The 16,179-nt window shown below is 37.3% G+C and overlaps 1 protein-coding gene across 2 annotated transcripts in view; it reads left to right on the forward strand.

The window, feature by feature from the left end:
* znf106a (zinc finger protein 106a) overlaps positions 1-16,179 on the forward strand; it is a 104,409-nt gene that overhangs the window by 44,448 nt on the left and 43,782 nt on the right. Inside the window, exons 1-2 of one of the 2 annotated variants that reach the window (XM_061987643.2) lie at positions 8,664-8,797; positions 13,253-13,329. In XM_061987643.2, the coding sequence (XP_061843627.1) occupies positions 13,255-13,329 (75 nt within the window). In that variant the 5' untranslated portion in view covers positions 8,664-8,797; positions 13,253-13,254. Of the gene's footprint in view, positions 1-8,663; positions 8,798-13,252; positions 13,330-16,179 lie in introns of those variants that run through there. The other variant, XM_061987644.2, reaches the window with a different exon arrangement.

Below are 16,179 nucleotides of genomic sequence, written 5' to 3' on the forward strand. Positions count from 1 at the left end.
ACTTCAACCGTCAAAACATTCCTCTTAGTCAGGACAAAAAAAGAAGTTGTTTTTTTAACTGGAAAAATTCCCGGTTTTCCCGAAATTCCCGGAATTCCGTAATACCATTTCTCAATTAAAAATGTTACTACTTCAAACATTTCTGGACCGAATTGAACAAGTCCAACACCAACCATTTCAAATCATTCAAAACATTCAAAGTTTTTACCATTTTCCAAAAAATTCCCTCTTTTCCCGAACTTCCCAAATCTGCATGAAATTCCCATGAATGGGACATTTTTCAAAGCTCCACAACTCCCACATTTTTTATTCGATTCAAACCGTTCCAACTTCAAAATATTCCGCGTGTTTTTAAAAATTCCCGGATTTCCTAGAATTTCTAGTCTTTAGCGACATTTTCCCCATTCAAAAATAATTATCCATTTTTCAAAATTGCGCAATTCCCCCATTTTTCAACCGATTCAAACCATTCCACATTCAACACATTCAACTCATCCTGGAAATTCAAACAATTATTTTTTTCACATTCAACAAATTTCCAGGAATTCCTGTTTTTTTCTAACTTTATTTCCAACCTGTTTTAGTGCGATAACTCCTCCCACATTTTTCAACCCACTTCAACCGTCAAAACATTCCTCTTAGTCAGGACAAAAAAAGAAGTTGTTTTTTGAACTGGAAAAATTCCCGGTTTTCCCGAAATTCCCAGAATTCCGTAATACCATTTCTCAATTAAAAATGTTACTACTTCAAACATTTCTGGACCGAATTGAACAATTCCAACACCAACCATTTCAAAACATTCAAACTTTTTACCATATTCCAAAAAAATTCCCTCTTTTCCCGAACTTCCCAAATCTGCATGAAATTCCCATGAATGGGACATTTTTCAAAGCTCCACAACTCCCACATTTTTTATTCGATTCAAACCGTTCCAACTTCAAAATATTCCGCGTGTTTTTAAAAATTCCCGGATTTCCTAGAATTTTTAGTCTTTAGCGTCATTTTCCCCATTCAAAATGAATGATCCATTTTTCAAAATTGCGCAATTCCCACATTTTTCAACCGATTCAAACCATTCCACCTTCAACACATTCAACTCATCCTGGAAATTCAAACAATTATTTTTTTCACATTCAACAAATTTCCAGGAATTCCTGTTTTTTTCTAACTTTATTTCCAACCTTTTTTAGTGCGATGACTCCTTTCACATTTTTCTACCCATTTTAACCGTTCCACCGTCAAAACATTCCTCTTAGTCAGGACCAAAAACAAGTTGGTTTAATAACTTGAAAATTTCCCGTTTTTCCCGAAATTCCCTAATACCATTTCCCAATTAAAAAACTGTTACTACTTCAACATTTCTTGACCGAATTAAACAATTCCAACACCGACCAATTCAGCTCATTCAGGACATTCATACTCCTAATCATTTTCAACAAATCTCGCTTTTCCCAAAATTCCCAAATTTCCAGGAAGTTCCTATTGAAATGAATCAAATCAAATCAAATCAACTTTATTTATAAAGCACATTTAAAATTTACCACAGGGGTAGCCAAAGTGCTGTACAATGAGCAGGTTAAAAGATAAAACGAGTACCGAGCAAACACAACACAACACAAACAGAACATGATAAAAATAAATAATTAAAATAGAATTAATAAAAACATAAAAACATAAAAACAGGATCACAGCAGGTGTATTATGGGGCGCCATTGCAGGATGGATATCACTCAGTGTTAAAAGCCATGGAATAAAAGTATGTTTTTAAGAGAGATTTAAAAACAGGAAGAGAGGAGGCTTGTCTAACACTCAGGGGTAGGTCGTTCCAGAGCTTGGGAGCAGCAACGGCGAAAGCTCTGTCACCTCTAAGCTTCAGCCTTGTGTCAGGGACCGTCAACAGCAGCTGATCGGCTGATCTTAAGGATCGGGTGGGGCAGTAAGGCTGAAGGAGGTCGGAGAGATAGGTTGGCGCGAGGTTGTTTAGACATTTAAAAACAAATAAAAGGAGTTTAAAATGTATTCGGTAACGCACAGGGAGCCAGTGAAGGGACGCTAAAATAGGGGTAATGTGCTCACGTCTGCGGGTCTGTGTTAGCAGACGAGCAGCAGAGTTCTGTACGAGCTGCAGGCGGGCGAGGGAGGCCTGGCTAATGCCAACATACAGGGCATTACAGTAATCAAGACGAGTCGAGATAAAAGCGTGGATTAATTTCTCAAGATCATGTCTTGATAAAAGCGGTTTCACTTTCGCTATTTGGCGTAATTGATAAAAGCTTTTTTGAACGACGCTGCTGATTTGTTTTTCGAATTTAAAATCTGAGTCAAACTTTACCCCCAGGTTTGTGACAGAGTCGCTGAGATACGGGGTCAGAGTGCCGAGGTCAACGTTGGGGGAGGGAGAGCGACTTGGACCGAACAACATAACTTCTGTTTTGTCTTCATTTAGGCTCAGGAAGTTAGCTGAAAGCCAGACTTTGATGTCGTGCAGGCAGTCAATAAGACTTTGAACCGTGTTATTTTGTGCCATGGGAAAATAAATCTGGCAATCATCGGCATAAAAATGAAATGCAATACTGTACTTCCTAAAAATAGAACCAAGGGGGAGAAGGTAAAGTGCAAATAAAATTGGGGCAAGGATTGAACCCTGGGGGACCCCATGTGGTAAAGGAGCTGTGGACGACATAAAACTGTCTACTTTTACACAAAAACTCCTGTCGGTTAGGTACGACCGGAACCAGTTGAGGGCGGCGCCCTTAATGCCCACACAGTTCTCAAGACGAGTGATTAAGGTGGTGTGGTCGACGGTGTCGAACGCAGCAGACAGATCTAAAAGCACCAGGACAACATATTTACCAGAATCAGTGGACAGGAGGATATCGTTAAAAACTTTTAGAAGCGCTGACTCTGTGCTGTGGAGGGCTTTAAAACCGGACTGGAACAGCTCAGTGATACCATTATCCTCTAAGAAGGGCAGCAACTGACTGTAGACAACCTTCTCTAATATTTTGGAAATGTATGGAAGATTAGAGATAGGTCTGAAGTTAGAGAGGAGAGAGGGGTCGAGGCTGGGTTTTTTAAGTAGAGGTCGTACCACTGCATGTTTAAACTCTACTGGAACTATTCCAGAAGAGAGGCTACTATTGATAATGTTAAGGACACTTGATCCAATAGTAGCAAGTACCTCCTTAAACAGGCGAGGTGGGAGGGCATCTGCAGGAGAACCAGAGGGCTTCATATGACTAACTGTGTCACTTAAAAAAGAAAAGGACACCGGCTCAAACTGATGGAAAACAGAAGAGAAATGCAGGGGAACAGAAGGGTCATATGAAGGCTGAGATAGACTGGCTCTAGTTGACACAATTTTGTCAGTGAAAAAATGGAGACAATTTTCACAGAATTCAAAAGAAGCATCAAAACCAGCAGATTTGGGAGCATCAATGACAGTGTTAATAGTTTTAAACAGAACTCTGGGGTTGTTACAGTTAGAAGATATAATCTGAGATAGATATATATTCATTTCTGCTTTTACAGTCATCTGAAAGGAAAACAGGCTTTCTTTAAAAATGGCAAATGAATGGGACATTTTTCCAAGTTGCACAATTCCCACATTTTTCAACCTATTCAAACCATTCCAACATCAACACATTCCACTCATCCTGGACATTCAAACTAACACTTTCCCAAGTTCCAAACCAAATTCCGTTTTTCCTGGAAATTCAAACTCTTCAACATTCAAACTATTCTTACATTCATACTACATTCTGTCAGCATTTCACTTCAACTTCAGCATTGGAGCATTTACACGCAATTCCTTCAGGAATTTCAAAATCAGAGGCATTTCTTTCCACTTCCATTCCAGGCAGTTTTATGCACATATTTTACTGAAAGACACTGAAAATGTTTATTGTTTTTGTTGCTTTTACTGTATGTTGCTCATGTTTATAGCCTTGATCCCAAAACATTTGTATTTAATACATCGCCAATCATCTTTTGTGTATTGATTAAGCAAGATAATCGTAGTTTGCGCTAGTTTTACTTTAGTAGAGCAGAGGTGTCAAACTCGTTTTAATTGAGGGCCACTTCTAACACTGAATGATATTACACAATTGCCTATGCATTTGATGATTTATTTTTATTTTTATGTACAACAATGTAAAAAAATTTTGCAGTAAAAACCTGACAGGTCAGTCGCAAAAATTTTACCGTAAAATTTACAGTGTTTTTTTCAGCATGTTACTGTAAATGGAAAAAAACAGTACCACTGTTTTTCACGGCACAAAACTGTCAGCTCAGTTGATAGAATTTTACTGTAAAATTTACATAGTTTTTTTTTACTGTAAATGTAAAACTGCATTTTTACAGTAAAATTTGTGTTTTTACTGTAAATATAAAACTGCATTTTTACAGTAAAATTCTGGCAACTTAGCTGCCACATTTTACCGTAAAAATAACAACTGTAGATTTTACCGTGTACTATTGTGACTAGCAAAACAGTACCATTGTTGTTGTTTTTTACAGTAAAAACCTGACATGTCAGTCTTAAAAATGTTACCGTAAAATTTACATTGTTTTTTTTCAGCATGTTGCTGTAAATGGAAAAAAACAGTACCACTGTTTTCACGGAACAAAACTGGCAGCTCAGTTGATAGAATTTTACTGTAAAATGTACAGTTTTTTACTGTAAATATAAAACTGCATTTTTACAGTAAAATTCTGGCAACTTAGCTGCCACATTTTACCGTAAAAATAACAACTGTAGATTTTACCGTGTACTATTGTGACTAGCAAAACAGAACCATTGTTTGTTTTTTTACAGTAAAAACCTGACATGTCAGTCTTAAAAATGTTACCGTAAAATTGACATTGTTTTTTTTCAGCATGTTACTGTAAATGGAAAAAAACAGTACCACTGTTTTTCACCGAACAAAACTGGCAGCTCAGTTGATAGAATTTTACTGTAAAATGTACATAGTTTTTTTTACTGTAAATATAAAACTGCATTTTTACAGTAAAATTCTGGCAACTTAGCTGCCACATTTTACCGTAAAAATAACAACTGTAGATTTTACTGTGTACTATTGTGACTAGCAAAACAGTACCATTGTTTTTTTTTTTACAGTAAAAACCTGACATGTCAGTCTTAAACATGTTACCGTAAAATTGACATTGTTTTTTTTCAGCATGTTACTGTAAATGGAAAAAAACAGTACCACTGTTTTTCACGGAACAAAACTGGCAGCTCAGTTGATAGAATTTTACTGTAAAATGTACAGTTTTTTACTGTACATTTAAAACCGCATTTTTACAGTAAAATTCTGGCAACTTAGCTGCCACATTTTACCGTAAAAATAACAACTGTAGATTTTACCGTGTACTATTGTGACTAGCAAAACAGTACCATTGTTTTGTTTTTTTACAGTAAAAACCTGACATGTCAGTCTTAAAAATGTTACCGTAAAATTGACATTGTTTTTTTTCAGCATGTTACTGTAAATGGAAAAAAACAGTACCACTGTTTTTCACGGAACAAAACTGGCAGCTCAGTTGATAGAATTTTACTGTAAAATGTACAGTTTTTTTTACTGTAAATATAAAACTGCATTTTTACAGTAAAATTCTGGCCACATAGCTGCTGGATTTTACCGTAAAAATAACAACTGTAGATTTTACCATGTACTATTGTGACTAGCAAAACAGTACCATTGTTTTTTTTACAGTAAAAACCTGACATGTCAGTCTTAAAAATGTTACCGTAAAATTGACATTGTTTTTTTTCAGCATGTTACTGTAAATGGAAAAAAACAGTACCACTGTTTTTCACGGAACAAAACTGGCAGCTCAGTTGATAGAATTTTACTGTAAAATGTACAGTTTTTTACTGTACATTTAAAACTGCATTTTTACAGTAAAATTCTGGCAACTTAGCTGCCACATTTTACCGTAAAAATAACAACTGTAGATTTTACCGTGTACTATTGTGACTAGCAAAACAGTACCATTGTTTTGTTTTTTTTACAGTAAAAACCTGACATGTCAGTCTTAAAAATGTTACCGTAAAATTTACATTGTTTTTTTCAGCATGTTACTGTAAATGGAAAAAAACAGTACCACTGTTTTTCACGGAACAAAACTGGCAGCTCAGTTGATAGAATTTTACTGCAAAATGTAGTTTTTTACTGTAAATATAAAACTGCATTTTTACAGTAAAATTCTGGCAACTTAGCTGCCACATTTTACCGTAAAAATAACAACTGTAGATTTTACCGTGTACTATTGTGACTAGCAAAACAGTACCATTGTTTGTTTTTTTTACAGTAAAAACCTGACATGTCAGTCTTAAAAATGTTACCGTAAAATTGACATTGTTTTTTTTCAGCATGTTACTGTAAATGGAAAAAAACAGTACCACTGTTTTTCACGGAACAAAACTGGCAGCTCAGTTGATAGAATTTTACTGTAAAATGTCCAATTTTTTTTTACTGTAAATATAAAACTGCATTTTTACAGTAAAATTCTGCCCACATAGCTGCCGGATTTTACCGTAAAAATAACAACTGTAGATTTTACCGTGTACTATTGTGACTAGCAAAACAGTACCATTGTTTTATTTTACAGTAAAAACCTGACAGGTCAGTCTTAAAAATTTTACTGTAAAATTTACATTGTTTTTTCAGCATGTTACTGTAAATGGAAAAAAACAGTACCACTGTTTTTCACGGAACAAAACTGGCAGCTCAGTTGATAGAATTTTACTGTAAAATGTACAATTTTTTTTTACTGTAAATATAAAACTGCATTTTTACAGTAAAATTCTGCCCACATAGCTGCCGGATTTTACCGTAAAAACGACAACTGTATATTTTACCGTGTACTATTGTGACTAGCAAAACAGTACCACTTTTTTTTTTACAGTAAAAAAATGGCAGTTTTATGTTTTTACTGTTTTTTCTTGTACTGTAAAATGCTGTAAAACCACAGTAAATTTCATAAAGTCGCTGTAAAATCTATAAAATTTGACAATTTGATGAATAACTTGCTTTGAAATCATAAGTTTAACAGATAGAAAGTATTTATTTCGAGTTCAACAAAAACGTTGTTTGAATGTATGATCATATATTTGTTACATTATAATATATATGTTTAAAAAAATATGCGATTGCATTGAGCAACATGTATTTTTTTCTGTCAAAATGGAAAGAACTAATCCATTTAGTAAGAAAATCTAAAGTATTTTAGTGACGCTTATTACATACTTGCCAACCTTGAGACCTCCGATTTCGGGAGGTGGGGGCGTGGTCGGGGGTGGGGCGGGGCGTGGTTGGGGGCGTGGTTAAGAGGGGAGGAGTATATTGACAGCTAGAATTCACCAAGTCAAGTATTTCATATATATATATATATATATATATATATATATATATATATATATATATATATCCTGAAAATATGCAAACAAAACTGTGTTTGGATAATTGATACTTCAAACTTGCATGAATAAATATTAAGGAATATAACATAACTTGGCTTCTGAGAGCTTCAAAATGTAGTGAATAAAATGCTAAAGTTGTTGATAAACAAGCAATTATTTTAATAATTAAATATGGTCATTTTAAATGAATTATTATGATAATTTAAAATTAATTATTTCAAATATGTTTATTTTAATGTAAAATTCTATGGCTGGATGTAATAAGGAGTCAGAAAAAATTAAAATTAAAATACAGTTAATTTTGATGTTTTTAGCAAAATATAGTAAAAATGTATTTAGGTTTTTTTTTTTTTTTAATTAATAAATATCTATTTATTTTTAGGTAAGATAAACATAATAATACAATTTATCTCTAGTCTGGATGATTTAGTTCTTGTCACCCTGTTGTCCTCCCGCATGGAGCTGGAGGGGGCGTGGCCTCCAGCTCCGGCTGAAAATCGGGAGATTTTCGGGAGAATATTTGTCCCGGGAGGTTTTCGGGAGAGGCGCTGAATTTCGGGAGTCTCCCGGAAAATTCGGGAGGGTTGGCAAGTATGGCTTATTATTTCCAGGCTTTCGAGGGCCAAATAAAAATGACGTGGGCGGGCCAGATCTGGCCCCCGGGCCTTGAGTTTGACACCTTTTGTAGTCGAGTGATCTGCTGTTAATGTCTGTACTGTTTGGACAGTCGTTTAATGTTGTGATTATTTGTTAAATGATGTTGAAAGGACTTGAACTGTGTATGTGTAATAAAAATAAACAAATATTTGTAGTGAGTATTTAGCTCCGAGAGTCTGGGCTTCTCTGCTTAGGCTGCTGCCCCCGCGACCCGATCTCCGATAAGTGGAAAAAAATGGATGGATGGATGGATTTATATCCCTGTTCACTTAACAGACGCCCACATTGTTGATTGTGAAGGCCTCGGGCAGATTTGGTACAGCATGGCAACATAAGATAGCTGAATTCTGATTGGATACAAACTAAAAACAACAGCACTGGAAGGAGCATATTACATGAAGAGAATATGAATAATTCCAGATATTTAGGGAATGTAAATTAAAAAATAATTGTATCTTTAATTATGATCATGATTTCTGGTTAGCAGAGAAGGCAGACACATATTGACCACAGACTTTGTGTTGTGTTTGACCTCGCAAATACGCATTTGCCGTAGTGAGCGTCTCTTTTCCCACCGTGACCAACGCCCTTGAACGCGGCTTCGGTGGCCGGGGCCAGGCCGGGTCCTCACGCACGGGGAGTTCGGAGGAGGATGTTAGCTTCACCGCCGGAGGAGACAACTTGGAGTCTCGAACAAGCACGGACGTCATAAAGGTAGCACTTTATTCACTTTCCCCCCCGTTTAAATGTACGCAAATATTGGCGTGGTGTTGCGTTCAATGCGCTCTGGTTACCTTAGTTACGCGGGCTAGCATTGTTAGCTGGCTAGCCTGCTTAGGTTGTATGATTCGAGGCGCTACTTGACGTCAAACATAAACAAATAGTTGCTTGTAGGGTTCATAATAGCTTGTTTGAGTGACTGGAAGTGCTTTAAGAGGTATATTCCGTGAAGTATTTGCAGGGTTTTTGCTCACATACTCGCCGCTGCTTAGCTTATGTGCTAACATAAACAAACCGCGACAAGTCTTTCGTGGAGGAGGAAATAAGTCAACCTTTTTGTCGTGCGAGTGTACTAATGCGAGCAGGAAACGTTTTATAGTTGAACCCCGAACGGGACAAGCGGTAGGAAAATGGACGGACGGGATAGTTAGGTCTCTTATAGCGAAGCACTTGTGTCCGTATTTGTTGTCGGCTCGTGCTTTAAACACAACGATTTGGCGCACTTTTTGTTAACTATTTTATTAATCTTCTCATCCATTCGCTCTTTTAACGTTGTTGTCGTGGATGCATCACTTGCACGGCATGGCCTCGAATCACTTTGTTGTGTTCTGAAGAAAATGTGCTACCCGTTAAAAAAAATACAATTGCCACACAACGCTACTGAGCATGCGCGCGCATGCGCATCAACGCCACTTCGAACGAAATAGCTTAATTTGTACATTTTAAACATATCAATCAATGTTTATTTATACAGCCCTAAATCACGAGTGTCTCAAAGGGCTGCACAAGCCACAAGACATCATATCCCACATCAGGGCAAGGAAAAACTCAACCCCCACCTTGGGCGACCTGTGCAATGGACGTCGAGTGGATCTAGCATAATATTGTGAGAGTTCAGTCCATAGTGGATCTAACATAATAGTGAGAGTCCAGTCCATAGTGGATCTAACATAATAGTGTAAGAGTCCAGTCCATAGTGGATCTAACATAATAGTGTGAGAGTCCAGTCCATAGTGGATCTAACATAATAGTGTGAGAGTCCAGTCCATAGTGGATCTAGCATAATAGTGTGAGAGTCCAGTCCATAGTGGATCTAACATAATAGTGTGAGAGTCTAGTCCATAGTGGATCTAACATAATAGTGTGAGAGTCCAGTTCATAGTGGATCTAACATAATAGTGTGAGAGTCCAGTCCATAGTGCCATCCATCCATCCATCTTCCACTTCCGCTTATCCGAGGTCGGGTCGCGGGGGCAGCAGCTTAAGCAGGGAAGCCCAGACTTCCCTCTCCCCAGCCACTTCGTCCAGCTCCTCCCGGGGGATCCCGAGGCGTTCCCAGGCCAGCCGGGAGACATAGTCTTCCCAACGTGTCCTGGGTCTTCCCCTTGGCCTCCTACCGGTCGGACGTGCCCTAAACACCTCCCGAGGGAGGCGATCGGGTGGCATCCTGACCAGATGCCCGAACCACCTCATCTGATTCCTCTCGATGTGGAGGAGCAGCGGCTTTACTTTGAGCTCCCCCCGGATGACAGAGCTTCTCACCCTATCTCTAAGGGAGAGCCCCGCCACCCGGCGGAGGAAACTCATTTCGGCCGCTTGTACCCGTGATCTTGTCCTTTCGGTCATAACCCAAAGCTCATGACCATAGGTGAGGATGGGAACGTAGATCGACCGGTAAATTGAGAGCTTTGCCTTCCGGCTCAGCTCCTTCTTCACCACAACGGATCGATACAGCGTCCGCATTACTGAAGATGCCGCACCGATCCGCCTGTCGATCTCACGATCCACTCTTCCCTCACTCGTGAACAAGACTCCGAGGTACTTGAACAGTCCATAGTGGATCTAACATAATAGTGAGAGTCCAGTCCATAGTGGATCTAACATAATAGTGAGAGTCCAGTCCATAGTGGATCTAACATAATAGTGAGACTCCAGTCCATAGTGGATCTAACATAATAGTTTCTACAAGTAAACAGTACAGTAGGTACTTGCTCATAAGGGTACTCTAGTAGAATATGCAGAGATAAGATGTGTCAATATCAAAATATTACTTGAAATACATTTTTGGCACCAACAAAGTGGCCATTTGGGTACCGGTAGATATTTGTTCTAAAAAGGGTATTTCAACAAGTAAACAGTACAGCAGGTACAGCCAGAGAACTTTGATTTTGGGGCGGCAGCGGTAAAGTTTAGATCCATGAAGGAAAGAAAAAGTGAATTAATGTTTATATCAGTATATATCATATACTGTACATATATTATGTAAATATTACATATATGTTATATTTTATATTGCTACTACGCAGTGACGTGCAGTCACTAGAGGCAGGTGCCATCATGGAAAGAAAAAAAATGTAAAAAGAAAAAAAATTAAATTGTTATATGTATCCAGTGATTATACTATAAAGTTATTTTCCATTTAACTTCACCAGTTTTAGATTATTTTTATTCAAAATCGCTGAATTTTCACATTTGCCGTTCAAATACTGAGAAGAGACGGTGCGGTGATCAGCAGCCAGTTGAGGCACGTCACTCAGTGCCTCAACATGGATTCCGGACTCGGCTAACTGCTGGCCTGCTGTGCAGTGAGACTGTATTGCTATATGAATTATATTATACATTTCCATAGTTTAGTTAGCTGAGGTATATAATGTACAGTGTATTTTGTCAACAACTGTATGTGTGTAACGTATTTCTTGTGCTGAGCGATCATAAAACGGCTGCAAAAGACGCACTGGCTGAGGCTCCAGTAATCCCGCCTCCTGCACCCCCGCCGTAGAATTGTTATATCAACTAAAGCCCACACTTAAACTTTCCACGTGCATGATTGAATCTATTTAAAATAGTTATTTCATAAGAAGCCAAAAAGTGCAAAAACAATAATGTTCGTGTTGGAGGAGTTGTGAATGACTGCAGGGCCACAACATTAGGTACACCTGCAGACTGCAGGTGTATCTAATTCACAACTCCAACACGAACATTGTTTTTGCACTTTTTGGCTTCTTATTAGATAACTTTTGTAACCTATTTTCATGGGCTTTCCTCTTTGTGATGTTAAGTTCCTGTTATGCGCTGTTATACAGTATATGCCTTGAGCTCTTATTTTGAAGGCGCTAAGAGCGGAAGTGATGACACCGAGTGGAGCGGAGGTTTTTGAAAGAATGTAGATAAAGTGGTCCTCGTGTAAACTGGAGCCTCCGTGTTTGTTATTTTGTAGTTTCATACAGTATAGGCCACATTTATAAACCCTCGGTTACACTTTTTTTAAATAGATTCAATCTTGCACGTGGAAAGTTTAAGTGAGGGCTTTAGTTGCGGCGCATGGACTTCATTTATAAGTAAAGGTAAGACCATAATAACGTTTTTTTTATTAAATGTGCTTTTTTGTGTGCTACAGTTTGTATGTGTAAAGTTAAATACCAATGATTGTCACACACACACTAGGTGTAATGAAATTTGTCGTCTGCATTTGACCCATCCCCTTGTTCACCCCCTTGGAGGTGAGGGGAGCAGTGGGCAGCAGCGGCGCCGCGCCCGGGAATAATTTTTGGCGATTTAACCCCCAATTCCAAACCTTGATGCTGAGTGCCAAGCAGGGAAGAATGCTGGTATGAGCTTTTAAACATAACCCGTTAACTGCTGCCAATCAAATGGTGAATAAGATACTCTTTAGGGTTCATATGTTTGTAAATCTGACTGTGATGAAGTCAGTGCCTCACCAGCCATCAACCTCACCGCACGTCACTGCTACTACGGTACATTTTTAGTCTATTTTATACCTGCATCGTCCTTTCCATCCTTACACTTTCCATCCTTCGTAACTGAGCTTCTGTGAATCATTAAAGTTTAAGCCTAAGTTTAAGTTATAACTGAATACATTTACATATACATAAAAATGTGTTTTCTTTTGTATTATTTTTTGAATGAATGAAGTAACGTTTATGCCAACCTTTTTCCAAAACACAATATAGAATGTGAGATATAACAGGATGTTAATAATAATAACATTGATCATTTGTTTTCAAACTGGTTACAAAAAATTGGGACCCCAAAAATGTACTATGGGACCCCATTTTTACAACTTGATGGGGTCCCTGGGGCCAACGTTGCTTCTCTACACCTACCAAGGCCGTAAACGGTCAACATTTTATATTGGTTCTCCTGGTGATAAACCTGAGCTGACCCACAATGCATTTTGGCAGCTTCTTCTTTGTCGTCCTGGAGCCAAACTTAACAGTAGCACACTGCTCGGTGGCTCCGTCAGCGCGCTAAAATTAGGTCGGCGTCCAACTTGAACTCCTTTGTGGTATTCGAAGTGCTGCGGACAAACAGTGGTCGTGGCCCTTAATAGGATTTTTAAATTTTAAACCCGTACTTAAACCCTTTTTGTTCATCCTAAAGAGTGAAGTTTACACTGAATAAATGCATTTATTGTCTGTGTTTTGGCAGTTATGGTGGGAATTCCAGTCAAGATGGCCAGAGACAAGAAGTGCATCCTCTGTGAGACGGTCCATGTCTCCAAGCAGGTGACTGTGTTACAAACTCTCATTAGATACAGTTGCTTAGCTTGTAGTTTTTGCCTCATTCCTGTGAGAATCCTGAGTGAGATTATGCAAGGACTAGCTGCAGTGTGCTCGAACCACCACCAGGTAGCATCTGTGAGCAGTATCGTCGCTTTCTCTTCCAGAGTGGTGCAACCCAAATAGGTGAAAAAAATCTAATTTCACCTATTTGGGTTAAAAATATGTTTTGCAAAGCAGTAATTATAGTCTGCAAATGATGTGTTGTTGTTGAGTGTCGGTGCTGTCTAGAGCTCGGCAGAGTAACCGTGTAATACTCTTCCATATCAGTAGGTGGCAGCAGGTAGCTAATTGCTTTGTAGATGTCGGAAACAGCGGGAGGCAGTGTGCAGGTAAAAAGGTGTCTAATGCTTAAACCAAAAATAAACAAAAGGTGAGTGCCCCTAAGAAAAGGCATTGAAGCTTAGGGAAGGCTATGCAGAACAAAACTAAAACTGAACTGGCTGCAAAGTAAACAAAAACAGAATGCTGGACGACAGCAAAGACTTACTGTGGAGCAGAGACGGCGTCCACAATGTACATCCCAACATGACATGACAATCAACAATGTCCCCACAAAGAAGTATAAAAACAACTGAAATATTCTTGATTGCTAAAACAAAGTAGATGCGGGAAATATCGCTCAAAGGAAGACATGAAACTGCTACAGGAAAATACCAAAAAAAAGAGAAAAGGCCACCAAAATAGGAGCGCAAGACAAGAAGTAAAACACTACACACAGGAAAACAGCAAAAAAGTCCAAATTAGTCAGGGTGTGATGTGACAGGTGGTGACAGTACACCTACTTTGAGACAAGAGCTATATTGACGCATGCTTGGTTATGCTTTAAAGTCATATCCAACGACTTTTTACTGTCAACTGAGTTTCGTTTTTTAATGATTTCCGATGGTTGTGTGTCTCCGCATTTGTTCAATGCAAAATATGTGCCTTGGCTCAGAAAAGGTTGAAAAACACTGCTATAACCACAAGGCCACTGAGCAAAAACTAAAATGTAAAAAAAAAACTGAACTGTAAAATGTAAAAAAAAAAATATATGGTAAGTTGCAATCATTTCACCTCAAAATGTAGTGTATGTTACTGTAAATGGAAAAACAGTAGTGCTGTTTTTATGGCAAAAAAAGCCAGCTCAGTTGCCAGAATTTTACTGTAAAATTGCAGTTTTTGTATTACAGTAAAAAAAACAAATGTACATTTTACAGTAAAATTCTGGCAACTGAGCTGCCTTTTTTTGCCATAAAAACAGCAGTACTGTTCTTCAATTTACAGTAACATACACTACATTTTGAGGTGAAATGATTGCAACTTACCATATTTTTTTTTACATTTTAGTTTTTGCTCAGTGGCCAGTTATTTTTATTTTTATTTTTTTTACTGTAAATCAACAACTGTAGATTTTTGGGTGTATTACTATAAATGCCAAAACAGCACCACAGTTTATTACAGTAAAAAAAAGTACTGGTTTTTTTTTCATTTAAAGAAAAGGGCGGACACTCTAACCACAAGGCCACTGAGCAAAAACTAAAATGTAAAAAAATATGGTAAGTTGCAATAATTTCACCTCAAAATGTAGTGTATGTTACTGTAAATGGAAAACAGTAGTGCTGTTTTTATGGTTAAAAAAAAAAAAAGCAGCTCAGTTGCCAGAATTTTACTGTAAAATGTACATTTGTTTTTTTACTGTAATAAAAAAACTGCAATTTTACAGTAAAATTTTGGCACCTGAGCTGCCAGTTATTTTTTTAATTTTTTTTATTTTTACCGTAAATCAACAACTGTAGATTTTTGGGTGTATTACTATAAATGCCAAAACAGCACCACAGTTTATTACAGTAAAAAAAAGTACTGGTTTTTTTTTCATTTAAAGAAAAGGGCGGACACTCTAACCACAAGGCCACTGAGCAATAACTAAAATGTAAAAAAAATATGGTTAGTTGCAATAATTTCACTTCAAAATGTAGTGTATGTTACTGTAAATGGAAAACAGTAGTGCTGTTTTTATGGTAAAAAAAAAAAGCAGCTCAGTTGCCAGGATTTTACTGTAAAATGTACATTTGTTTTTTTACTGTAATAAAAATATCTGCAATTTTACAGTAAAATTTGGCACCTGAGCTGCCAGTTGTTTATTTTTTATTTTTTTGTACCGTAAATCAACAACTGTAGATTTTTGGGTGTATTACTATAAATGCCAAAACAGCACCACAGTTTATTACAGTAAAAAAAAGTACTGTTTTTTTTTTCATTTAAAGAAAAGGGCGGACACTCTAACCACAAGGCCACTGAGCAAAAACTAAAATGTAAAAAAAAATATGGTAAGTTGCAATAATTTCACCTCAAAATGTAGTGTATGTTACTGTAAATGGAAAAAACAGTAGTGCTATTTTTATGGCAAAAAAAGGCAGCTCAGTTGCCAGAATTTTACTGAAATATGTACATTTGTTTTTTTACTGTAATAAAAAAACTGCAATTTTACAGTAAAATTTGGCACCTGAGCTGCCAGTTATTTATTTTTTATTTTTTTGTACCGTAAATCAACAACTGTAGATTTTTGGGTGTATTACTATAAATGCCAAAACAGCACCACAGTTTATTACAGTAAAAAAAAAGTACTGTTTTTTTTTCATTTAAAGAAAAGGGCGGACACTCTAACCACAAGGCCACTGAGCAAAAACTAAAATGTAAAAAAAATATGGTAAGTTGCAATAATTTCACCTCAAAATGTAGTGTATGTTACTGTAAATGGAAAAACAGTAGTGCTATTTTTATGGCAAAAAAGGCAGCTCAGTTGCCAGAATTTTA

The sequence above is a fragment of the Nerophis lumbriciformis genome, linkage group LG26 (assembly GCF_033978685.3).
Source record: "Nerophis lumbriciformis linkage group LG26, RoL_Nlum_v2.1, whole genome shotgun sequence".
In the NCBI taxonomy this organism is placed as follows: Eukaryota; Metazoa; Chordata; class Actinopteri; order Syngnathiformes; family Syngnathidae; genus Nerophis; species Nerophis lumbriciformis.